The following is a 26,656-nucleotide window of genomic DNA, read 5'->3' as shown; positions in this document are numbered from 1 at the left end:
CGAGACCACGGTATAAAAGGTGAGGAGGTAGATTCTCCGTAAACAGTGTATTTAGTCCCTAATGGACAAAAGGGGATTACAGAAATAAGAAAACACAGGGTAACACGTGATACAATTGTCTAACAAATCAAACTCTACTAGGGAAAGAAAACAGGCACAGGATACAATCAGCCAACAATACAATAAAAGAAAGTACAGGGAATGCAACCGTTTACCGTCTCAAATATGCACAGCGCAGTCCGGTCGGAGCTCGCTATATTCAGATTGAACTATAGCCCGGGTTAATGGTGAGGGGATTCATCAGCAGTTCCAAAAATAAAAGAAAGAACCAGCTCAGGGATGGCTATCTTATAGGGTCAGAAGGGGGAGGACAAAGGCCATTCCTATTGGTCAGGGTTCGAATGTCCAGTTCTCAGTGATTGGGCAAGGTATTACATCTGGCTTGGAGACATGCAGGAGGGGGAAGGGTACTTTGGTGTCCTTTTGTTTGCTGGCATGTCGTCGGGGGTCGTAAACAGCAACACAAACTAATTACAACTGCATTCCTTTGCCTCACACAGGACACATGATAAAAATACATATAATAGGTATTTTGTCCGTAATTATCAGACCATGGGACTTGCGAATATTTGGCTGAGACCGGAATGCTGCGTATGGGACACTGAACATAATGATACCAAACATGTACAGAAACAATCGTGTATTTCTAATTAAACTATGTGTAGTGCACTAATCCTTTAATTAACTATATTTTATTTAGTGTTAGTGGCATTATGAATTTATGTGTAATAGTATGGCTGCGCTTCTGGTCCACTTTGTCACACAGACTCGGGTATGTATACTTTATTTGCGCAACTCTGCTAACCAAAATGGCGGCCATACTATCCAAAAATGGTGTGTGTGCAACTCGACTTTAACAGTCCACCCTTTGACAGTAAATACAAAACTGTCACAGTACAAAAATTATTTCCTAAAACATAGAAGTTCATAATCCTAACAGAGAAATTTTGGGATCTTTGAATTAAACATATAAGGGGAGTAAACCATCTGCGCTAGGCCAATCCAGGATTATGGATAAATGAGGGGCCACATTTATCGAACAATCTACTCAGGGTGACGAAGGATAATATACAATTTTTGGGATAAAAAATAAAAACAAGGGAGGTTACAATATATACACTTTTCAAATATGATATCTTTTAGTGGTTAATGGTTTCAATTCTAGGGTCATATACCAAACCCTGGTCTTCCTCTGCATCCCTCGTTCTTACACTCATGATTTCAGTACGTTTTGTCTTTCCCCGGGTCACCATTTTGACACATTTAAACAATAGCACAAAGACTATGATGGCCCCACCGATACAGAGAAGGAGTTTTCCGATGTTAGCTATGATTCCTTGCGCCCATTCTCCTTAACCAGAGAACCAGTGCATTGGGTTCAACCAGGAGGTCCATTCGCTGACCTTATCACCTATTTCTGCCAGGCTGATATTGTGTTCCCTTCTAAATTCCCATTTAAGCTGAAGAATCTCATCCATCCGATGATCGATGATTTCTTCTGGGTCTTCAGTATTGTTGGTGATGTGATGTAGGTACAACATTTCACCCCAAACTGTGTGGAGAGGGTGACACAATATCCTCCTGTCATGGCTGTCAGATAGTTCAACACCATCCGATGTTGAACTAGCTCTCTTTTATATGCTTGTAACTCTCTCCCAGTGTATCTAAAGGTGTCATCATAAATCTCAGTGATGTTATCTACCAAGCTTGCTAGTGCTTGGATATACTTAAAATGTATGACTCCCCTGGCGGTATGGGTAATGTCTAACGCAATGAGGAGTTGGATACCGAATGATTCGTGTATCAATTCAGAAGCTAGGGGTTCCTTCTTGATTGTTAAATCCCTTTTGTGGATTTGGTCATAATGGGTATGAGTGTAAGGAGGAGGAATACCTTTGTGTATGCTTACCATTTCATCATGTGTAATTGTCATTACTTCGGGTAACACTCTACCTAAATAACAAATTCCAACGTAGTTCATGGAGAGCCATTTGTACGCCCTTCTACCACAAATATAATAAACATCGTCAGGGAGAAAATAAGGGACAGAATATTTCATGATTTTATCACACACTATCCATAAGAACATTCCCGTCCCCTGCTCCCTGACCTGTTCCTCACAGGTTTCTGGTTGTAAGGTCATATTACAATAACCGGCGGATACTCTGCCGGCCATCATTTTATTTTTCTTCACAGTGTAAACATATTTATAGTGTCTTCCACTGGTGCGGATCTTTAATAACAATTCCTTATCAATAGGCTCTCCATCTGGACGCTGGGAGTAAGTTATCGTCTGGTTGTGCCATGTCACTTCCCAAGTACCAATCGTTCTGGAACTAGAGAAGTTCATACATACCAGGGACTTATCCACTTGGTCTGGGTGTAATCTAAGACTAGGGGACCTGGTATACAGGTATCTCTTATCCAGTGGCCTCCCTTTATTTAAGACGCTTATCTCAGAGATATTTAGCGGGTATGGGACTAGGCCTACACTACTTCTTTTATGTAGTACTTGTGAACACACCCAGCATTCTGTTTGGTTTAAGACCTTACCCACTAGTGAGTGGTAATCACTCAAGGGATGTCAGCTCGTAGTTGCCTTACCCATCGACTGACATCGCTGGATGCATTCTTCTTCCATTTTTGGCTGACAATATCTACAAACACAGTACTCACCAGACAATAACTCATCACATTGCCCTTGAACTACGTTTTCCTCATACCTCTTACCCTCTCCTGTTATGGGTAAAGTATCAAGCTTGTTTAGGGATTCTACTTCACCCTGATCTGGGTCCATTAGTACACTGTCAGAACTCCGCTCCGATCGCTCTAGAGTGTGGCAGCCACCGAGTATCCTTGAGTGAAGAAGAGGAAACAGGAAGAAAACAAAGAAATAGAAATATAACCATGAACCTGTTGCTTGGAGTCCTTCCATCATCTCTACCAGTGGTCTTTTATTGCTCTGCTCTTTAACTTTTGCTCGTACAGGTTGCTTGACCTTAGCTGCCTTTCAGTCTTCCCGGAACAATGCCTCTAGTGATATTTCTTCTCTTTCGCTCTCTGCACAAGGGACCTCCGGGTTACTGGCTTTCTTGCAGTGGGACGAATGTATCCAAGTCTCTCTCTCTGCGACTTTAATTGATGTAGTGCTGGTCAACAAAACTTGGTACGGTCCTTCCCAACGGTCTATCAAACAACCTGAGCGTAAGAAATTTCGGATCATAACAAAGTCTCCTGGTTTAAGATTATGACAGTTCTCAATAGGCATGTCCGGTGTCAATAAATTCAGTTCCTTTTGTTGTTTCCTCAGCTGTTTGTTTAGCTTTAGGATATATTGTACAGTTAGCTCATTGTTACACTTGAGATCATCCTGTGGGTCTATCATGATGTGTGGCTGCCGACCAAACAATATCTCGAAGGGGGACAAGTTGAGCGGAGCTCTGGGAGTGGTCCTAATGCTATACAGCACAATAGGCAGTGCCTCTGGCCATAACAACCCTGTTTCAGCCATAACTTTACCCAATTTGTTCTTAATAGTACCATTCATTCTCTCAACTTTGGCGCTCGCTTGGGGTCGATATGGAGTATGAAGTTTACTATTAATTCCCAGGAGTTTACACATGATTTGGAAGACCTCTCCTGTGAAATGAGTGCCTCTGTCACTCTCGATGACCTTTGGGATACCATATCTACAGACAAACTCTTGACATATTTTCTTAGCTGTAAAGGTAGCAGTGTTGGAGGCAGCGGGGAAAGCCTCCACCCAGCTGGAAAACATATCAACACATACTAACACATACTTACAATTTCTACAGGGTGGTAACTGTATGAAGTCGATTTGTATTACCTGGAAAGGGCCTTCTGTAGGAGGGATGTGGGATGGCTCTGTTGGGATGGCTTTTCCAATGTTCTTCCTCAAACAGGTGAGGCATGACATTGCCACTCTACCTGCTTGAGAAGCGAACCCTGGTGCACACCAGTAGGCCTTTACCAGCTTGCACATACCTTCCTTCCCAAGATGTGTCAGCCCATGGGCCGCCTCGGCTAGACTAGGAAGGTATGCCCTGGGGGCCACTGGTTTCCCATGTCCATCTCTCCAAAGTCCGGTGGACTCTTGGCCACATCCCTTCGACTTCCATACTGCTCTCTCCTGTGGGGAACACAAATTCTGCATGTCTATCAGTTTTGATGTGGATACCATGTTAAGTGTACAGAGGTTTGTAGGATGGGTAGAAATATTTACAGGGCATGCGGCCCTTTTCGCTGCCTCATCAGCGCGGCTGTTACCAAGGGACACCGGGTCCTTCTCTGATGTGTGAGCTTTGCACTTAATAACAGCCACTCTGTCTGGAAGCTGGATAGCTCCCAGAAGTTTTCTAATATATGTCGCATGCGCCACTGGTGTGCCAGCCGCCGTCATGAAATTTCTGAGGCGCCATAGGGCTCCAAAATCATGTACTACTCCGAAAGCATATCTGGAGTCGGTATATATGTTAACTGATTTTCCTTTGGCCAGTTCACATGCTCTGGTCAGTGCCACCAGTTCCGCTACTTGTGCTGAGTGAGGTGGTCCTAAGGGTTCAGCTTCCACAATACCTTCTCCATCTACTACCGCGTAGCCTGTGCACAGCTCTCCCGTCTCCGTTTGTCTATGACAGCTACCATCGGTGAATAAGGTTATGTCTACCTCACTTAATGGGCTGTCGCTTATGTCAGGACGTGCTGTAAAGGTCTGATTCAGGTAGGTCATACAGTCATGTTTGTCCTCACCTTCACTAAACTCTGCCTTACCATATTCAGCAACATTCCCATCACCCTCCATCCTTTGTGCCTTGGAGGGCACATGAGGTAGAAATGTGGCTGGGTTTAGTGTGTTGCATCTTTTTATGGTAATATTTACTGGGGCCATCAGCGCCAGTTCCCACTTGGTGAACCGTGCTGAGGACACATGTCGTGTTTGGGCAGAATTTAGGAGGGCAGAGACAGCATGGGGAGCATGAACAGTTAAATCGTGTCCTAACACCACATCCTCACTCTTGCTTACTAGTTGTGCTATTGCAGCTACGCTCCGTAAGCAAGTTGGGAGTGAGCGTGCTACTGTGTCCAATTGGCCACTGTAGTACGCTATTGGTCGGTTGGCATCACCATGTTTTTGGACAAGTACTCCTGCCGCACACCCAGCTGATTCAGTTCCGTACAGTTCAAAGGGTTTCCTGTAATCTGGCATTCCCAGTGCTGGGGCCTTTGTTAGGCTCACCTTTAGTTCCTCGAAAGCCAGCTCAGATTCCTCAGTATGAGAGACCCGGTCTGGCTTAGTTGAGGAAACCATTTCTTGTAGTGGTAATGCCAGAATAGAGAATCCTGGGATCCAATTGTGACAGTATCCACACATGCCTAGGAACGTACGGATCTGGTGCTGAGTCTGTGGCAGTACCATGTTTTGAATCGTTTGGATTCGGTCATCAGTGAGGTGTCTCAGCCCTTGGGTAAGGCAGTGGCCCAGATACTTAACCCTGGTCTGACATAATTGTAGCTTATCCTTTGATACTTTATGTCCTGTCTCTGAGAGATGCATCAGCAGCTGTCGAGTGTCATCTACTGATGACTCCAGTGACTCAGAACACAACAACAAGTCATCGACATATTGTATTAGTATCGAACCATTCATAGGTTGAAAGGATTGTAAACAATCATGCAAGGCCTGGGAGAAGATGCTAGGGCTGTCTATGAATCCCTGAGGGAGTCGAGTCCAGGTATACTGTACTCCTCTGTAGGTAAAGGCGAACAGATACTGGCTGTCAGGGTGTAAAGGGACAGAGAAAAACGCAGAACACAAATCAATGACTGTAAAATGTGTACAGTGAGGTGGGATTTGCATCAGGATGACAGCTGGGTTTGGCACTACGGGGAATTGGCTCTCAACTACTTTGTTTACCCCTCTTAGATCCTGCACTAATCTGTAGCCCCTCCCCCACTCTTTTTCACTGGAAAGATGGGACTATTGGCCGTGCTGGAAGTTCTAACTAAGATTTCTTGTTGGAGCAATCGTTGGATCACTGGGTATACGCCAAGTTCGACTTCAGGTTTTAAAGGGTATTGTGGTATTTTTGGGGCTATCCTGCCTTCTTTTAATCGAATCTCTACTGGAGCTACATTTGCCATCAACCCAGCATCCTGTCCATCTTTAGTCCAAAGGGAACTCGGTATTTGTGCTGTAATTTCAGCTACCCTAGATGGATTCTATTCTACAACAGTCGAACACAACATTAGCCTCTGAGGACTGTCCAGCATATCTTGCACTTCCTGTGCAAGATTTCTAGGGGTGTCCAGAAAAAAACCATCAGGGGTGCAATAGATGACACATCCCATCTTACATAGTAAGTCTCTACCCAGGAGGTTAGTCGGAGCCGCTGCAGCCAACAGGAAAGAATGTTTGGTATGCAGGGGCCCGATTGTAACATCTGCTGGTTTCGTCAGTGGGTAATGTTGTATTTTCCCTGTTACCCCAATTGCTGCTACTGATTGATCAGTGAAACCCAAGTGAAGGGGGGTGTTGAGAACAGATCTGGCCGCCCCTGTATCAACCAAAAAGGTTTGTCTTACTCCAGCTATATCAACCTTTACCTGAGGTTCCTCTCTAAGGTGTTGTGTCAATCTAACTGGCTGTAGGATACAGGTATGACCTGTTTCCTATTGTCTTACCTGGGTTGCCCTAAGTACGGTGTCAGCCATCAGATGGGGAGGAGGCATGTTGCGTGACCTGTCTGTCTCCTCCCATTGTCTAGGGGTTGGGTATCTCCGCGTCTCACCCTGGTGAGGCTCCCAGTCACGTCTATGTGCATTGTATCTCTTGGGGTTTCCTGACCTGCAGTGTTTGGAGTAGTGTCCTTCCTTATTGCAGTTGTAGCATACTATTGGCCTTCTACCTGTGTCTCTGGTGCTCTGGTGGTGTGGGGCCTTGTTAGGGGCCTTACTGAGAGCTTGGATGCTAACCATTATCAATTTATCGGTTTGCAGTTCTCTGTGCTTCTTTATGTTCCGGTCGTGGTCCATGGCAGATTCCCGTAGGGCATCTACTGTCATTCCACGCCAATTTGGGAAAGATGTCTGAACTCTAACTCTCAGATTTTCTTTAAGCCCTTCCACTAGCACAGAGACAATCATCTCCCTCAGGTGGGGGTTGTCCTTAGGCTCGGAGACACCAGTGTATTTTGATACCATTTGCAAGGCCCTGGAGAAATAATCTCCAGCGGATTCAGCATCCTTTTGTTTGATGGTGAATATCTTGCTATATTCCACTGCCGCAGGAAAATATACTCCCAATTGTAAGTTGATTAGGCGTATATTTTCCTGGTTGATCTCATCATTTATTTCCTTGTCCCCTCTCAACCCACTATCCTGAATGAATTTTGGGATGTCTATGTGGGTAGGGAGACAGGCCCTCAACATTCTCCAATCCTTGTTGGTGGGTTCATCAGAGTTTCCCAGATCCCTTACAAATTTCCGGCTCAATGCCAGATCTTTCCTAGGATCAGGGAAATCTGAAATGATGAACCGCAGTTCTAACCGTGTCCATGGATTTAACATGGTCATCTTCCTGGTAGGTATCACACCTTCTCTGTCTGCCTTACCATAGGGAACCTCCAGTGTACGTACTGGGTATGTTTGCACCACATCCGCATTACTGGGTCCTGGTCTAGGGTTGTCTGTGCTGTGTAGTGCTTCCTTACCTGAGTCCACAATTATGCCGTTGGCATCAGCCGTCTCCTCTTCCTGTGCTGGAGCCCCAGCAGCAGATTTTGCTGGTTCAGCCTTTCCTTCAAGCATGTTAATTGCATGGGAGACGGCCGATGTCAACAGCAGATCGTTTTCCTCTCTGGTTTCCTTGTAAGGGGATAAAACAGGGTACAAGTTAGTAATAGTTAAACCTTTACTTATGTTTTGTTTAGCAGTTATTAACCCCTCCGGCACATATGGAGGTGGGGGAGCGGTTGAGGTTGCATTCCTGCTGCGGCTGATTGTATCTGTTATTGCTAGACATCCAATTCCCCATTGTTCCTGCCCTTCCTTCTGCCACAACTTAAGAATTTCAATGTGCTTCACTCTCTTCTTGCGACAGGAAAGTAGACATATCTCATATCTCTGGATCAAAGCTACCAACACTGGGAAATTCTAACTTGCTGCCTTGTGTCATCTTTTTCCATTTCTTTTGGTAAACAACTGCTCGTTCACCGTGCTTACTACACATTATGAAAGCTGCCGACCCTTTAGGTCGACTAGCTTCCTCCCTAACTAGCACGGCATCCCTGTGTGACCCGTTATTACCCATGGTTACAGGAATAAACGTTCACAGCTAGTAGACACCGGTGGGTCGTTTATCCGTGAGTTGCTCCCAAAACACTCCTCCTCAGCGACCTAAAACGCTTCCGCACTTAAGCGTGATGCAAAGGCTACGAGGTTGTAATACTCAATCACCAAGTCTTTCGGCTAGTAGCGAACTGCTAGTCAACTTGCAAGGTGCGGCCAAATTTTCCAGAACACAACAAAACTTGTTTTTCCTGTATCCTCAGAAACCGGTATTTCTAAAGCAGCTGATCAGATCACTGGGTTCCGATTTAGCTTCTTGTACTATCCCGGTGGATCAAAATAGGTAGGTCCACGGAAGGGGCAGTTCCTATGGGCACGTCGTCACGTGCACCTTGTCCTACACCGGACTGTCCTACACCGGACTGCGCTACTACGCTGAGTCGTGTCGTCACACACCCGTTCACCTCAGTGATTGTTTCACACTGGGCGCTATTTACACCTTGTTCTTACGCTTAAACTTGTAATATTTCTGTACAGAAAAATCTTCCCAGGTTGGTAGTTTCTCACTAGATACTTATGCAGGTATAAATCCCTTTTAAATGGCTATAGGAATCTATTAAAATAATGTTTGAGTTGCTTGTTTTGGGGAAAATGAACAATAAAAGAAAAAACTTATTTTCTCTTATTAATCACCGCTTTATCCACAGTATGTTACTATACTGTTTTAAATAAAGCTAGTGATTAAATACTGTTCACCTCTGGGTTCCTATGTGTGCTGCATGTGCAGTGCCAGTGAACAGCCACGTATGTACGGGCGTTTGTTAAACCTGTTCACAGGCTGCTGATGAATCGGCCACCCAAGTGTTCTGCAATGTATTTGCAAGGTCGCGCTCGGGTTTCGCTATACGCAGTAATTGCGCATAAATATGGAATAAATCCCTTAACTCCGTCCGAAAGTTACGTACAAAGATGCAAAATAAATCCCGCACTTAATCCGTAAATTACGTACAAAGATGCGAAAATTTCCCAATGTAAGCACGTGCGCGCGCACCTTGCGTAATACACAATAGACACTTCACGTTACTGTAAAAGGCCCAGAACTTATCGCCACGTGGCGGAGTCCCTGGCCCTGCAGTAACTAACAATAAAGTTATAGTTTTGCACAGAAGGGATCCTCTATGTACTATAATAAACACAGGCCTTTGTCTCCACGTGTGCGAACCTTATCGCACGTGGCACATATACTATAATGAACAAGCAACTCACGACACTATACCCCGTTAAACTACTTGTGGCAGGCAGAAGTACAGCTTACTAAACACTTAATATACTTTAAAACACGTGGCTTAATATTTCCTTGGATTTCACTTATTGTACTTCGGGTTCAAACGCTAGCACCTCTCGAACCCTGCACTGCCGCGGACTTGGCCCCTCCAGCAATGGGTAATAATCACTTCCACCCTTTTGCTGGTATAGGTCAAGCTGCACGTTTGGTACAGCTTTCTAGAGTGTGAAACGGCCGGACGCCAGCCCCCAATTATCAATGTCGATATTTATATGATCAAAGAACAATAAGTGAAAAGCGTAGGTTACGTACTTTGTCCGTAACCTGCGTACCTTTTTATTCCTAGCTACATGCGAACAAAACGTAGCGCAGTGTAGCGTACCTTTACAGTGTATTGTACACGGATGAATCAATGCATTAATAGGAGATCCCTTCGCAATACTTTGTCTCTAATCTGCGAATACCCTTTAAGGACAATGTCCGTAATATACCTTATCGCTAGATGCGAATAATAGACGAGACCACGGTATAAAAGGTGAGGAGGTAGATTCTCCGTAAACAGTGTATTTAGTCCCTAATGGACAAAAGGGGATTACAGAAATAAGAAAACACAGGGTAACACGTGATACAATTGTCTAACAATGAATATACAAATCAAACTACTAGGGAAAGAAAACAGGCACAGGATACAATCAGCCAACAATACAATAAAAGAAAGAACAGGGAATGCAACCGTTTACCGTCTCAAATATGCACAGCGCAGTCCGGTCGGAGCTCACTATATTCAGATTGAACTATAGCCCGGGTTAATGGTGAGGGGATTCATCACCAGTTCCAAAAATAAAAGAAAGAACCAGCTCAGGGATGGCTATCTTATAGGGTCAGAAGGGGGAGGACAAAGGCCATTCCTATTGGTCAGGGTTCGAATGTCCAGTCCTCAGTGATTGGGCAAGGTATTACATCTGGCTTGGAGACGTGCAGGGGGGGGAAGGGTACTTTGGTGTCCTTTTGTTTGCTGGCATGTCGTCGGGGGTCGTAAACAGCAACACAAACTAATTACAACTGCATTCCTTTGCCTCACACAGGACACATGATAAAAATACATATAATAGGTATTCTGTCCGTAATTATCAGACCATGGGACTTGCGAATATTTGGCTGCGACCGGAATGCTGCGTATGGGACACTGAACATAATGATACCAAACAAACATGTACAGAAACAATCGTGTATTTCTAATTAAACTATGTGTAGTGCACTAATCCTTTAATTAACTATATTTTATTTAGTGTTAGTGGCATTATGAATTTATGTGTAATAGTATGGCTGCGCTTCTGGTCCACTTTGTCACACAGACTCGGGTATGTATACTTTATTTGCGCAACTCTGCAAACCAAAATGGCGGCCATACTATCCTAAAATGGCGTGTGTGCAACTCGACTTTAACAGTGGGGTTTTTCTTCAAAGTGAGATCTATATTGCAGTGTAGAAATAAAGCAGCCAGTATTTTCCAAAATACAAAATAACTCACCCAAATGTAAATTTCTATGCACATGCAATGCAAATGGTTTTGTCCATTTGTGAAGGAATTTGCCTCTGAGAGTGAACCAGAATAAGAACCTAAATCCGTTCCTTATAGTGTGTACACACGGTTCGATATGGCTTCCGATGTTGACGATATCATCAACATCGGAAGCCATATCGCATACATATCGCATACTGATTGTATGCATTGTAAGGGCTTCCTAGCCCGATGCGCGCTCCCGTTTAAGGAGAGATCGGAGGGCATGTAGAGTGGGCAGCACACTCTATCTAGCACAAATCGCAAGCACATCGCATGCATCGTATGTGCCTTGCGATATGCTTAAGATGCGATGTGCTATACGATTTCCAGGGCCCTGTCAGTCATCCTGTTGTTAAGTCAAAATCGCTAAGTCAAAATCTTAAGCAAATCTTAAGGCACATAGGAAATCGCATAGTAAATCAAATAGGAAATCGCATAGCAAATTGTATGGTAAAAAGTCAAAATCTTAAGCATATCTTAAGGAGTAGAGAAAAAAAGGGAAAAGTAAAAATCGGACAAAACATCGAATCGTACATCGGATCGCACAGAATATCGAACCGTGTGTTCACACTCTTAGTGACAGGACTTTCACTGAAGTATTTTACACATTTTTGTCATGCCAAATTTTTGTCCACATACAACATCTAATTATATAAAGTTCTAACTACCCCTCCCCCCCACTAGAAGCCACTTGACGGACTCGATTACTCTTTTGTGTGCTAAAATATGTCATAATAGAAATGTAAAGCAATTTTTGCAGGGACACTGATCTTTTTTAAACTTGCTGGATATGGAGAGAGGGAGCTGTGAAGACAGAGATTGGAGGTAGGAGCAGCTAGGGAATGGGGGTGGGGTGGAGAGTTTGTGGGCTAAAAACGGTCACAGCTCAACGTGAAAGTACATTGCAGAAGCTGTCATTTTGAAATTACTAAATAAATGGTTTCTTTCTGCATTTCCAGTCTTCTAAACCCGATCCGTAGTTAACTATCCACATGCATTAATATTGCTAGATATTATAAAAAGGATACATTTGTGCATGCAAAAAAGGAGCGCTGTCTTTTAGGAAAAGACTACCTTACACCCCACACAGTAATGCGCCTGGCACCACATTATGACTCACAAAGTAATGCCCATGCACCAACACGGTATGCACGCATATTGCTTTCACTGTCATGTGCGCAGTTGTGCGAAAATCATGTCTAAGCAATTTTCTTACAATAGCGGGGCTCACTGAATTATTCCCGTAGTGGACGAGCTCTGAGAACATGAATACTCCTTTAGAAGAAGGTGGATAAAATCAAGCAAAACATGTTTAATACAGTTTTTCTCCTTGTAGTATTGTGCAGCACTAGCTTACAGTGGTATTCTTCCAGGTACTCGAGGCCAATCACAAAGGACGGCTCATACAGTACGATCCAGTGAAGGAAGAAGCAAAGAGCTTGTTGAGCGATCTGTACATGGCTAATGGGCTGGCCTTATCGCCGGAGGAGGATTACATTTTGATAGCAGAGACAAGCATGTCCAGAATCCTATGGTTGGTATAAATCTTTCCTTAGCTATGCCTACTGCGGGGTACACACTAAGCAATATGTTGTCCAATCCAGTGGATCAAACTGACATATTGTGCTCATCAGGCAGTGTGTACACACTACCGGCTGCTTCTACCTGCCAGCATCAGGGTTGTCCCATTGGTTGTGCTGCATGCAGTGTCACAGCGTGGGGGTGGGTACTTGTGTGGGCAGGTGTCGGTGCGGGCGATCACACCCGCATCTGCCCACACAAATTAGGTATTTATTCTCACAGGGGTGTGGTCACACCCCCTCCATTTTACCTGTCAGTATCCCTGACTGCACGGCCAGCTTCATGGTAACCATGAATGTTATAGCGCTATTTCATTCAGTGTGTACAGTCTACCAACATCTTGTCCAGTCAGCCACAATCCCTGGTTCATCTTGCTTACATTGTCCTCTGAACATTCTGGGTGAACACGGTCCCTCTAATACAGTCTTATACGCTGTAGTCAGTACAGTATACAGTATGTTTTTTTTCTTTTTAAACAGACTCTTTGATTAATAAATATGTAAATGGCAGCTCGTACTGTATAAATCACTAAATACATACTGTATGTAGTTCTCCTCTATCAGTGTGCTTAGCCATGCCACCCCAAGCTTTAATGCATTCCCTCCATGTTCTTCCCGTGCAGCTATTGGTTGGCTGGCAGTAAAGCAGGAATGAAAGAAGTGTTTGTGGACAATTTGCCAGGCTATCCCGATAACATTAGAGCCTCTACCACTGGCACATACAGAGTTGGGTTATCTACCACTCGCTTTCCTGGAGTCTTCCCGCCATTCCTGGATGCCATTGCACCTTACCCGGCACTGAAGAGATTTATTGTCAAGGTATGCACACGGTCACATATTGCTTTTACTGTGTCCCCATCACTACTATGTTGCTGGAGTTATAGGCATTTACTTGTGTATGCTAGGGTTGTATTCTTGTGCTATACACAAACACCTGTCACTACAACAGATGCTTAGAAAATACCATCTTTAAATACTAAATAATGAGATATAATGGGCTGTCTGCAGGTTGGATTTGTGGCTCGCTCAGGGAAAGGCAGCGGTGCCCTGTATTATCTCTATTGGCAAACCATGCACAGAGCTCTACCCACAACTCTTACAGTGGGACTTTGTTCTTGTAGTATCATGATAGATATAATGCACTCTCTCTGAGAATGCACATTTTGAATAAGGGTCTTAATATATCTGCAAAACCAAGCAGCACCTCAGAACCTTTCCGCTATTTGAATCTGCCCTATAGTTACTTATTATCAAAGGGCAGACTTAGCAGTTTATTACTAACACCACTAGTGTCTATACACAGTAGTCTATACACAGTGGCGGCTGAGCTGAGCGATGCTAGATCACTCAGCAGACAGCACTGTGCCAACAGTCCATAGGTTGATATGCATAGGTCAAAAAGTGACATAAGTTTTTCATGGGTTTTTGGTGTCTATAAGTTTACGGTGTCCACTCGCCATGCTTTATGCACTGTCTCACTGCACTCAACACACAATTATTGTCCATCTATGCCCACTGGAATGGTAAAGTATGAAAAGAGGGAAATGGGAAGGACCAGTGCACAAGTCTCATATGAGAGATAACTCCTGTGGGGGTGCTCCCTTGAAAGTGGATACTTTTTTAGGGTTTTTGATGAGGTGAGTACGCTCTCTTTGTTGGGGCACTTTTGTTGAAAATCAAGTAAAACTGAATAAAGTGTATTGTATAATAACATGAGGACAGGAGGAGACGAGCATATGATTGTACAAAGAATGGGACTCTAGGGGAAGAAGAAATATTGCATAGTGTCAAGGATAAATTATAGTAAGGAGGTATTGTGGGTATATAAATTGTGTATATATTTTAGGTCAGTTTCACTATAAAGAGTGTGCAAAAAGGGTATGCTTATAGTATAGAGGTGAGCTTATAGACCTATATAATTATGAAAGTTATATAAAGTTAAATTGTAAATAAGAACAAATGTACAGAGCTAAAGAATAGGTAAGAGTTCGAAAAGGTTGTTGATAACTTTATAAAATAAAATAGTTCTGAATGATTATAAAGATAATTTGATGTAACGATGTGATATCATCTCAAAACGTCAGAGAGGTCACCACTCAGTGCTGGCTGGCAGGAGACACAGTGGTATATGATAATATCCTATATATATCACTGGGATCCTCCAAATAAGGTAGAAGAACCCATGCAAATATCAAGGAGTATTCAGAACAGGTATGGACCAAAGCTATTACCCCCATTTAGTCCATGTGAATTGACCGAGTTGAGTTCAGAGATCCACCTACATGCTTTGCGTAAACGTTCTCCAGTCAGGTCGCCTCCTCCTGTAACCCAGCCTGGAATTTTCATGCAGGAAAAATGTCTGGCTACTGATGTAAGTTTTCTTGGTTTGAGGATGTCAGAATAGGCATTTTGGATATTTCCAACATGCTGTAGGAGTCTCTGCTTCAATGTTCTGCTGGTCATGCCCACATGCTTAAGTCCGCATGGGCATTCCAGACAGTAGATGACTCCTGAGGTTTTGCAGATCATGAATTGTTGAAACTTAAGAGTTTCCCATACCTGTTGGTAACTTGTTGTTTCTTGGTTATGTATGCACATGCCTTGCATTTACCACATGAGAATGTGCCTTTTTAAGTTTGGCTTTCATTTGGGAATATATTGAAAATGGCTATGAACTAGCCGGTCTCTTAAGATTTGAGCTTGTCTCCAACTGAATCGGGGGGTCCCTTTTGTTGTGATACTTTCTAGATCTGGATCCATCTGGAGGATTGGCCAGTGTTTGTGGATCATTTTCTGAAGATCTTGCCACTGATCGCAACTCTGTGATGAAGAGTGCTGCAGGTTCTCCCTGGTGTTGTTTTGTTTGGGGAGAAGATTAGTTCATCTCTCCTAATCTTAGCTGCATGATGTTTGGCAGATTTGACAGACCTCTTATCCTCTTTCCAATAATCTCTGAGTGAGTTCCCTACTCTGTGTGTCAAAGCTTTCCTTAGTCAAGCAGTTACTTCTTAACCGAAGGAACTCTCCCTTTGGAAGATTTTTGATAATAGGTGGTATCGGATGCTATTGGTGGAAGTGTCTTCCCTGAACAGTTTGGTAGACCATTTGTTATCCTTGGAGCGATAAATGAAAAGATCCAAAATGGTTATCTCATCTCTACGGATAGTATGTGTTTAACTTTAAGTTAAGGTTGTTAGTATTGAGTACCTCAATGAATTAAAATAACGTCTCCTGGTCAGATCATCAAGATATTGTCGATGTACCTGACCCAGGAGACGACTTTGTTGGTATACTTTTCATTGGTGTCTGAGAATACATGCTCGCATTCCCACCATTCGGGGAACAGATTAGCGTATTGCTGTTCCTTGGATCTAAAGATAGTATTTATCATTGAACGTGAAATAATTTTTATGATGGACAAATTCAAGAAGAACTCATCTATACCGTCTGTGAGGAGAAAGTGTCTCAATGTCGATATCCCCAGGTTGTGTTCGATGCTTGTATCACCCACATCTCCCGAGGCACTCAGCGAGCCTGGCACCACCACTGCCCAGGTTTTTTTTGTTTGTTTGTTTAATTCCTGCCCCCCGCAGCTCCCTGGGAGTTTACATGGGATAAATCGCATACTATTTATCCCATGTAAAAGATGGCACATCAAGTGCCAAATCGTTAGTGAGGTCTCCTGGGGAGCTCTGGGGCAATTGGGTCGCTACCTTCACCATGTTATTGTGTGGATTGTGGGTAAAACCGGAGACCATTGCTAATGGTCAGAATGCAGTTTCCTGTTCCAAGAGAAAATAATCAACTTGAACAAAATCTAGACTGCCCCATGCCTACCTTTGTGTAAGAAGAAAACATTGTATTATTGGTAGCTCTTTTAAGAACTATATATTGGTAGGTAAAAGCTCTTTTAAGAACTATATATTTTTTTATTAAAGAGCATCCTTAGGACCCTTGTGTGTTAGATCCTGTCATATTTATGAGCTACCACTCTAATCTGATGTCCAGGTTTGTAACCATTGTCCTAAATCAGGTGTACTATTTAATTTTTTTTAACATTCATAATGTCAGCATGAGAATGTAAATATTGACCAGTGGTGCAGGGGCTTGGGTATATGACATGAGGGGGAGTGGCTACATGACAAAACTTTAGAACACAATGACATTTCTGTTTGGGCTTGTGCATTGCATCCTGCACACAAAATGTAGGAGCCAGATAAACTACAAACAGGGATATTGCGCACCGAAATTTACACAGTAATGCCTGTTACGCGTCACACACCCATTACCTAATACCCATGCCATAATGCCCATTGCGCCGCTGCCGCAGAACTGATGCCCATTACTAATATGCCCCCACAGTGCCAAGTATGCCCCCAGTTCCACACATATGCCCCCACAGTGCCACACATATGCCCCCGGTGCCAGACATAAATGCCCCCACAGTGCTAGAATAAGCCATCAGCAGCAGACCAACTCACCCTCCAAGTCTGCAGTGCTGGCTGTCTTCTTGTGTCTGGGTGTCCTCTCCTCCTCCAGTCTCCCGCTGCTGCCACTTGCTTCTGTGCTTCCCTTGGTGGGGAGGGGAGTGCATCACACGTCTCTCCTTCTCCAGCTTCCCTGTGTCCCTGGATGTGACTGTCCATCAGCCAATCATATCTCGCAGGCTGGCTCCTGATTGGCTGCCAGCCTGTGAGCTCTGATTGGCTGACAGGGAGGGGAAGGAGAGACACACGTTGCATTCCCCTCCCCTCCAAAGGAAATCAGCTGTGGCGGGGCGGTCATGCCCCCTGCCACTTACATATGCGCCCATGCGCAGTAAACAATTCGGGGGGTATTTGTTATGGCGGTACCGGCACAATGTTGTACCGGTACGCCGTACCACCATACTTGCACCCCCTGATATTGACAGAATAACTGTTCATATTATGGGGAAAACGTGATTGTCTTTTGCATTCATTATCAGTCTGAAGTGTCAAGAGATTGTGGAGAGGGGTGATATTCATTAGTTCATCATGCTTGGTGCACCAAGACAGGTTGGGTTTAGCTAGTAAAATGGCTAAACCCAACTAAAGTGCTGAATCTTATGTGAAAAGTGCCGAATGTTACTTGAAAAGTGCCATTTGTGTAACTTATATAACATTTCAGCTTGCAGGGGGCTGCAAGTTGAAATGCCTTCCTCTGAAATAAAATATGGAGTTAGGTGTATACAATTAATTAGACTGATATATGTATAAGAGAGCGCCAAACAATTGGAACTATCCATATTTTTATTATAAAAATTATTTAATTAGTAATTAAAAATCACAATCCGAAACATCATACAATACATAGTATCAACATTTGCTCAATAAATAAGAGAATTCCTAATGAATATCTTTCTACTTGCATTCAATAAATCCAACTTCAGAATATTATGTATTTGCAAACACCACCTTTCTTCTAAAGTGACTTGTGCTTAATAGGGTAATGACACCCCATATATAATGAAAAGTTTGGCAAGTAAAAAAAGGTGCTCCGGTAATATGAATATTTTTTTTTATGAAGGTGTAGATGATTAAATAAGTATTTAATGTCCTATATAGACCAAGTGATAGTCAATTGGTTGAATACTTTAGGAGCAGTGTGCCCCACGGTTGGTAACAATTGATACTACCTTGTTAGAATGTAGTAATAAAACGGTCCGGCAGCGGTGTGGTTAAATGACCTTCAGAAGGCTCCGGCAGCGATGATATGCAGTGGCGTTCAGACTGCTCTAGCTAGACCCACCCGGCCCTGTTGACGGAGAGCCGCTGGTGGATTGTGTAGGGAGCGAGCGAGCCGTCCTCTGAAGATGGACATCACAGATACAGGTGTAGGTACAATCATTAGCTGTGCAAATGGATGAGACCAGCCGCTTGATGGGCGATGTGGATACCTGCCCAAAATAGTAATTTTCCTGCACAGTATGCAAAAGAAGGTGGTGATAAATACAAGGTGTTGAATGCTAGAAGGGGGGTCAAAGCAATACCCCAACCCTTGATGCGTTTCTCCGTTAAATTATCACAACTGTTTCACTTCCTTCTGATGAAACTGTTGTGATAATTTAACGGAGAAACGTATACATATATCATCAGTCTAATTAATTGTATTAACCTAACTCCATATTTTTCTTTTAATTGGGCAATTTCCGGATTGCCATTGGGAGCAGCCTTGTGTGATCCACAACTGCAATTTTATTGGGTAATTAATTGATATTTTTATTTAACATTTATTAGTGGAGCATTTATAATAACAGTCTGCGCCCGATTGGGTTTTTCATTAGTGTTTGTTCCCCTGAAATAGCATGCCCAAATGGAGAAAATGTAATTGCTCAGTTAGTTGCCATCTACTGGAGGCCACAGGAAGAAACAGTTGAATTTCCACATATGATTACATCCTTACTGAAGCAGAATTTTGTCTGCTACCATATGGTCCTAAAGCCAAAGTGTGCCAGGAGGAAGCAGCTACAGGGCATAGTGCAGCAGCTACAAACATCGGGTACTGTTGAGAGATTGGTGGTGGTAGAGTCTACTACACATCTCTGTATAACCAGTGTCACCAGGATGGTTTCTGAGATCACACCAGTACGAGTAGTATGTAGTGGCAGGTTACAGGCCATAAATATCGCCAACCCTAAGTGCATCTTATCCAATAAATACTAGGGTCTTCATTTGCCCACCAGTATAACAGAACATGGCATCTGTGTGCCCATAGATAAGTGTCATCTCAGCCGCTTTTTGCATTATAATGGTGCTGAAACATTATTAATGGTGGTTTGGGAGTGATCTCTCTATAACAAACTTTAATACTGCTGTGCCGATATTTGCAGATCACCCCACTTATGGCCTACAGCTTGTTGCTGAGGAAATACGGACTGTTCCTGGAGGTGAACCTACATGGAGAAATAGTGGACAGTTACCATGATCCTGATGGAAGTGTAACATGGGCCATCAGCGATGTCTATGAACACCAAGAAAAGCTCTATTTGGGTAACACTGATTTGCCATTCCTTGTAGTTTTACCAAAAGACAGTAAATAATAATGGAATGTGTACTGTGGCTATGTAAAGTAATGACCCTGCTTTGTCCTGTATAGAGGTTTGCTGTTTGTGACATGTAAAGCATTATCTTTTTAGGTGTAATTTGTGATCTGTAATAGTTTTTTTTTATAATTTTTGTAATAAAACGTTAAACTAGTCTTTTTGTTGTCATTTGAATATAGTAGGTAAATTAAAAGACTACTGTTTGCAGCTGAATTGGCAGGTAACACCACACCCACACAGCTCCTGCTGACTATAATGTGAAAAGATATCTCCCAGCTATGCTGACCTAGAGCCAATTTTGGTGTATGTGTCCTTTACCATTAATGCATATTGATTTATCACTGAATAAGTATAGGATAAACTCCTCGTATCTATTATTTTATAATGGCAATTGTGAGGTGACTGCCTGAAAAAAAGAATGGGTACTTGTTTCCTAGAACGGCCACACCGATGTTGATCGGGTCGGTCGCATGCAATGCGACCAACGTGATGATCCCGATTTTTACATTGATTGAAATGTGAATAGGGTCCCTGGGTTGGCATCAATCGTGGGGTGACGTTCACAAAGGGGGGGGGGGGGGGGGGGGAGGCATATACAATGTTACAAATATTTTAACATTGAACCCTATGGCAAAATCGGGTGCATCGCGTCAGTCGCGTGCCATGTTAATGCACCCGACGGACGCGATGGACCCGATTTTGCCTTTGCCGGCAAAATGGACCTGATTTCAAAAGAAATCGGGTCCATCGGGGGTAATCATGTACCTTAAGTTAAAGTACACGATTACCCCCGATTGTGGCCGTTCTAGGAAACAAGTACCAAAGAATGAATTACCCCCATGCCCTTGGTCAACTTGCCTTTCCTGCTGTCTATGTCCTGATCCATTGCATTAACCGCCAGTCTGGATGATGGTCCCCTAGATATAGTTCTGCTCAGCATTTATCTTAAGATCTAGACTGTAGCCATTTTAGCATACAATAAAATCATTTGAACACACAATTATGTGCAAATCTTTTAATAACTAAATGCATATTGTCCCTTAACCTACTTACCCGTCTGGCAGTTGAAGACTGTGGGCAGCTGCCCATGTTCTGAATTGAATTAATCGAAACATAGCATTCCAAATTCAGATATCTGAATGCTCCAACCTGTAGGAAACCACGTGAATTGGTGGAATAGCCGGCAATCCGCGTGCCTTTGTTGGAAACGGGGCCAAATTAGACAGGTTTTGGCCCATTTCAGTCAATCTCCTTCCGACTTGAAAAAAAAGCCGGATTGAGTAGATAATGCGGTAAGGATGGCACCAAGTAAACAGCAGCAGTGGTGGTGGTGCTACTGCTCACCCAGTCCCTGCACTATGTCTCCTCCCCCCGGCAAGGCGGTGAGTGCTGCACCCTTCGGCAGCTCTCTGATTTCACACATGGGGAGCTGCTGACAGCAGCAGCAGGATGGGACACAGGAATGACCAAATGCAACAGACGAGTTTGGCCACTTATTGAATAGGGTTCATCGGATCCATTCCAACAAATGATTGTCAGAATGGATCCGACTCTGGGATGAGGAGGAGTAGATAATAACAGTATACGGGAATATTCAAAGGGCAGCATGTTAGTGCAACTTAAACTAGCCTCATAATCAGGTACCATGACTGAACACTATGTGCAGGCACTGAATCCACAGAGGGCAATTACAGCATCATTACACTCACATGAAGGAGGATGGAGTCAGGAACTTGGCAGCTCCCCATATACATGGTCTGTAACTGCTGCAGCTACTCAATGGCATTGTCGCATCCAGCTCCCATTCACTACATACACCACCATAAAACAACCATGCAGCAGTGAGAAATCCACCATATCCTACTAAAGCTGGGGTAGCCAACTCCAGTCCTCGAGAGCTACCAACAGTTAATGTTTTCCAGATCTCCTCACAGAATCACAAGTGAAGTAATTAGCTCCACCTGTCTTATACCAAGACTAATGTTGAGGTTTACTTTGGTTCTATAAAAACTTTAAATCATGAGCTTTTTTTCCTGTGCAAGATATTAATCCCTTTTGCTACTAGATCTTTTAAAAAATGTGTCAGTGAGTAATGAGTGCACCTGTGCAGCAGCTAGGTTGTCTGGAAAATGTGACCTGTTGGTAGCTCTCGAGGACTGGAGTTGGCTACCACTGCACTAGAGGATACAAAAAGAAAAACAAATCATCTTGACCCCTCCCATAATCATGTATTAAAAGAAAAGAACACGCTGAGAAAGAACATTTTATTGAAAAGTGCAGCAGTGAACAGGGTCTAGGTAAAGGGCACTTTCTAAACAAGATGACAGTTATCACAAGGCAAAGAGTTATCTGCTGATCAAACATATAAGAGTCCAAAACCTGCATTTACCAGCTAGAGAATGACAGTGCAAAGTAACGGTTGCGCTAAGCATTGCTTCAAATGTACGCTGAGCAACTGAGAACATTGGGGCAGATGTATTAAGCCTGGTGAAGAGATAAACTGGAGATAAAGTGGAAGGAGATAACGCACCAGCCAATCAACTCCCAACTGTCATATTTCAAACAGCTGATTGGCTGGTGGGTTACCTTCTTCCACTTTATGGCTGGTGGGTTACCTTCCACTTTATGTCTAGTTTATCTCTTTGCCAAGCTTAATACATATGCCCCATTGTTACTGTTCTTACAGAAGCTCCAGTGGGTTCCAAAAAACCTTTGTGCAGAACCACAGTACAGGACTTCTTGGCAAGGCCAGCGGGCAGGTTTGAGCACAAGTGAACTAGGATTTTAGTAGCACTAGTGCCCGGAGATCAATCATATGTTAAAGTGGGGTATTACGTTATGCATCTTGTCTGGGGCTAGCATGAGAGCAGCAGTCACTGAATGCAACCTTACTTACTAATGACTGCTGCAGCTTCCATTGCCAGTTGGGCAGATGCATGGTGCAACCTATATATCTAATAAAGGATAATGTGTATGAGACTAGATGTGACAGTTCATGGAGTGGATTGCATGTGTCACAAGGAACTCTGATATACATTAACCTTTATCTCATTTATTACAGAATAGAGCATTTAGAACACTGCAAGTTTACAGATGTTCAAAACCAATTTCTTTATAAACTGCTTCCTTTATTACTTCTACCAAGCACATTTCCATAACCTTGAATTAATAAAATATTTCCATGAACTTGAATCAGATTATTGCATACTAGCTTCATGAAATAATTTTACTTCCTGACTGACAATGTCTTTTGAAAGGAAAAAAAAAAATATACAAAATCATTTAAATTGTAAAATGTTCTGGGTTACTGAACTGGAACATAGACAGGCAGTGCAAATCCTGCAATAGTCACACAAACACATGCCGGAAAATCACATGAATGACCACCGGTATTTCACACACCCAGGGCTGGACAGATATCCCGAACTGTGGCAGACACCCGAAATGCAATGAAGCCTATGCTAGCCTTGGTATACTTGAAAAGTTCAGTATTTAGTGGAGTTATCCTTTATCATTATCATCAACAAGATTTAAAATGAGTATAGATGTCTAGGAAGCTTGTACCAAAGCAAACTGAGTCCAACATCCATTAAAAGAAAAGAAAATCATTTGTGTATATTATTACTTATACTATGTGTCCAGTGTGCATCACTCATCATCTCTATTCTAACACACACACACCACTCTCTTTCTCTCCCTCTCCTCCCCCCCCCCCCAACACAGCCTATAAAGTTACAGGAGCTGTTTGCTTAGTACTCTCGCTCTATGGTTTAATAAATATCCCCTATATGCTTAAGTGATATTTTATTTTAAAAAAATAAGTGTTCACACTCGACAATTCACGTGCTTTAAAAGTTGAATATTTTAAAGAAAAGCTTACGTGTACAGGCATGGGGATATTACAGTAATGTGTTTGTGTAGTCTGTAGGCATGCATATGTACCTAGCAAATCCTACATCTATTATGGTAGTGATTATTTCTGCACACAATAATCATGATTGTTTTTTTTTAGAATACTGTAACATACAGGGTAATTCAATTACTATTTAGAAATGATTTTACTTTAACCCTTCATTTTAATTTAGCACTGAAAATACATAGTGGTAATGCGGATCGAGAATTAGGTTAAATCATATTATAAGAAAATACGAACAAACCATGATTTACATTCTACAAGTGAAAAAGCAAGTACTGTGGGTTCACACACATACACACGCATGGAGGGGACAATCATGTACAGATTATGCAATACATACACTGATATGTGTAGGGAAATATGTACATATTAATTTGCCCTGGCTACTATACCTGGATTATTGGATGGGTTACATGGAGATAGTAGCTTGTTTTACGGTTGCAATTCTTTGTACATAATCTATATTGGTTTATTTGCCTATGGACACCTTTGCTTTACTGGTTTTATGATAATGGGAAAAAAGTGGTTCACAGTCATAATTCTAAATATGTTACAGCAAAATAAACCAAAAATGCCATACTCAATCAATCTAGCGCAACAAACTACAATAGATAACTTACTGTCAAGCACATTATGGCAGGGGCTCTGCATTTGTTAGACTTAAGCCAAAATGTAACAGCCTGCAAGTTGTAGCCAGATTTAGCGACTTAAGCTGGCCATGCATATACAAATTGATTGTCAGATCTAGCTGGTTGGAACAAAAAAACTGGTAATAAATGAATGACGGTTTTTGGCAGTTTTCCAGGCATTTCAACGCAAACAGTCAACGGACAGTTGACCATTTGCTGGAAAACTGCCAAAAACTGTCATTTAGTTATTACCAGGTTTTTGTTCCAACCAGCCCAAACTGGCAATAAATCTGTAGGTGTATGGCCAGCTTTAGTTGCTAGATTTAAAAGGGTGCAATGTTTCATTTTACAAGGAACAACTTGAAAAACTGCCACTTCAAACCTAGCAGCTAAACGACTAACATCTCTATACAGTATGTAGACCTTAAGGTGCCCACACACTAGAAAGATCTGCGATCATAAGATGTGCGCATAAATTAGCCTTGAAATCTTTTGTCCGTCCTGGACAAAAGATTTCAGGCAAGCGCACATCTTTACCAAAGATTTTTCTTAAGATCCCGTGTGCGTTCCTATGGATCTTTTGTTAAATCTTCTGATCTTTCGTGCAGCATGTAAGATCAGAAGATTCAGCTAAAGATCCACGGGAGCGCGCATCGGACCGATATCGGACGATTTTCGACCCATTATCGGTAAACATCGGACGATATATCGGAAATCGGCCAATCTGCCCAAAAATCGTTCTAGTGTGTGGGCACCTTTAGTCTTCTTTTCATAAAGATCTGCTAAATTGCATGTTAAACTCTCTTGTAAATAACACTTCAGAATGAATTGTTTCTACCCATCAGCCCAAATTCTGGAAGGTGCAATGTTTCAGTAAGAACATATAGTTTTAAAAGGAAACATTAACTTGTGCAAAGAACATTTAACTTTAGTTATAATTACAATGATGATCTTTAAAAAACCACAAACAGCATATTTTCTATAAATATTCCAGGTAATGTGCATGGCTGGACATGATCAGAAATAAACTGCTCTCATTCTATTTAGGTATAAGACTTCTAACCACACTAGAACAAATTAATGGAAACGCAAGAATGATTTCAGAATTAACAAAACTCTCAAAAAAAAGCAGTTTACTACCCAACTATGGATTAATCGGACATTCCAAAACCCGGATATGTTTCCCAGAGGTTATATTATAACAAAAATATTCTTATCTAATTAAAAATACAATTTTCTTTAAGAGTCATTAGTACACTGCAATAGAGTTTAGTCTGAATAATCAATTGAGATCAATATGAAAAACAAATCTTCATTGCTTTTGAGATTGGCTAGCAGAAAGTTAGCAATAGGACTGTGTCTGTTCCCTTTAACGATTTAACCATCTAAAACTGCAGCCAATAGCCAGCCGTAAATTACCTAAATGAGACCTGAAGTACCAGGAAAACGATCACATGACCAGAGCGATTACAAGTCACAGATTTCACAAAGAGGTGGCCTTTTGATTGGTTCCTGCACAAAAATGACAGAATATAGCCAGCTCATCACTTCAAAGACCTGAACGTGAAGACAGAACACTCTAAAGTAAGGAGCGTTGCTTCAAAGACTTTCTGTTCAACATGTGACCCCATTCGCCTCGACTTGTAAACATCAACTGTGGATCAAACCGGTACCTAGAGGAAAGCAACCATCATAGTTCTATTAGATGTGTGACGTCCATTGATTATACATGACATACATTACAATTGATATATTAAAAATCTATATGGTCAACTGGCACATTCTTAGCATACAAAGTATCTAAAACAGAAGTATGATCTCCATTAATAAAATAACTATTTGAGAAAAAAAAACTAATGAGAACAGATCATTGATGAGATGACCATGACAGGTTATTCTCAGAGATACTTTAAAATCATCATTATTGCCTTATCCCCCTCCTGCAGCATTTTAGAATCTGTTAGGCCTCTCTTCCAGGCCCATGTGCTTTGTATGTTCACAGCCTATATAGTCCGGTACATTGGTGACATTGCAGCTGACAGAAGTGAGAGACTATGATCACATGCAACCAGATAAAAGGAGAAGTTTTCTATTTACTTATCCATAACTACATATTTTATGAGTGCCAATAATAGGATGGATGAGAGGCAGGGGTATGCTCTGGTCAGATAACATGGTCTTTAATCTTCTTTTAATAAATAAGTTCCTCCTACAAAACACATATAAAACTACTTAATCTGCATTAGTCAGTG

The 26,656-nt window shown here is 42.3% G+C and overlaps 2 protein-coding genes across 2 annotated transcripts in view; one reads left to right on the top strand and one right to left on the bottom strand.

Annotated features, from left to right (window-relative positions):
• The window catches only part of LOC146074431 (adipocyte plasma membrane-associated protein-like), a 31,573-nt gene extending 11,560 nt beyond the window's left edge, over window positions 1-20,013 (top strand). The window contains exons 7-9 of the mRNA XM_083182465.1: window positions 12,590-12,750; window positions 13,420-13,615; window positions 19,647-20,013. Of these exons, the coding sequence (XP_083038591.1) occupies window positions 12,590-12,750; window positions 13,420-13,615; window positions 19,647-19,856 (567 nt within the window). The 3' untranslated portion in view covers window positions 19,857-20,013. The remainder of the gene's footprint in view (window positions 1-12,589; window positions 12,751-13,419; window positions 13,616-19,646) is intronic.
• Window positions 20,014-22,109: 2,096 nt separating this feature from the next.
• Window positions 22,110-26,656, bottom strand: part of GNS (glucosamine (N-acetyl)-6-sulfatase) — a 37,828-nt gene continuing 33,281 nt past the window's right edge. The window contains exon 14 of the mRNA XM_083182464.1: window positions 22,110-26,077. Coding sequence (XP_083038590.1) covers window positions 25,984-26,077 — 94 coding nt within the window. The 3' untranslated portion in view covers window positions 22,110-25,983. The remainder of the gene's footprint in view (window positions 26,078-26,656) is intronic.

Source organism: Crinia signifera, chromosome 4 (assembly GCF_055691185.1).
Source record: "Crinia signifera chromosome 4, ASM5569118v1, whole genome shotgun sequence".
NCBI classification, from domain to species: Eukaryota; Metazoa; Chordata; class Amphibia; order Anura; family Myobatrachidae; genus Crinia; species Crinia signifera.
This window is presented reverse-complemented; position numbering and strand designations above follow the sequence as displayed.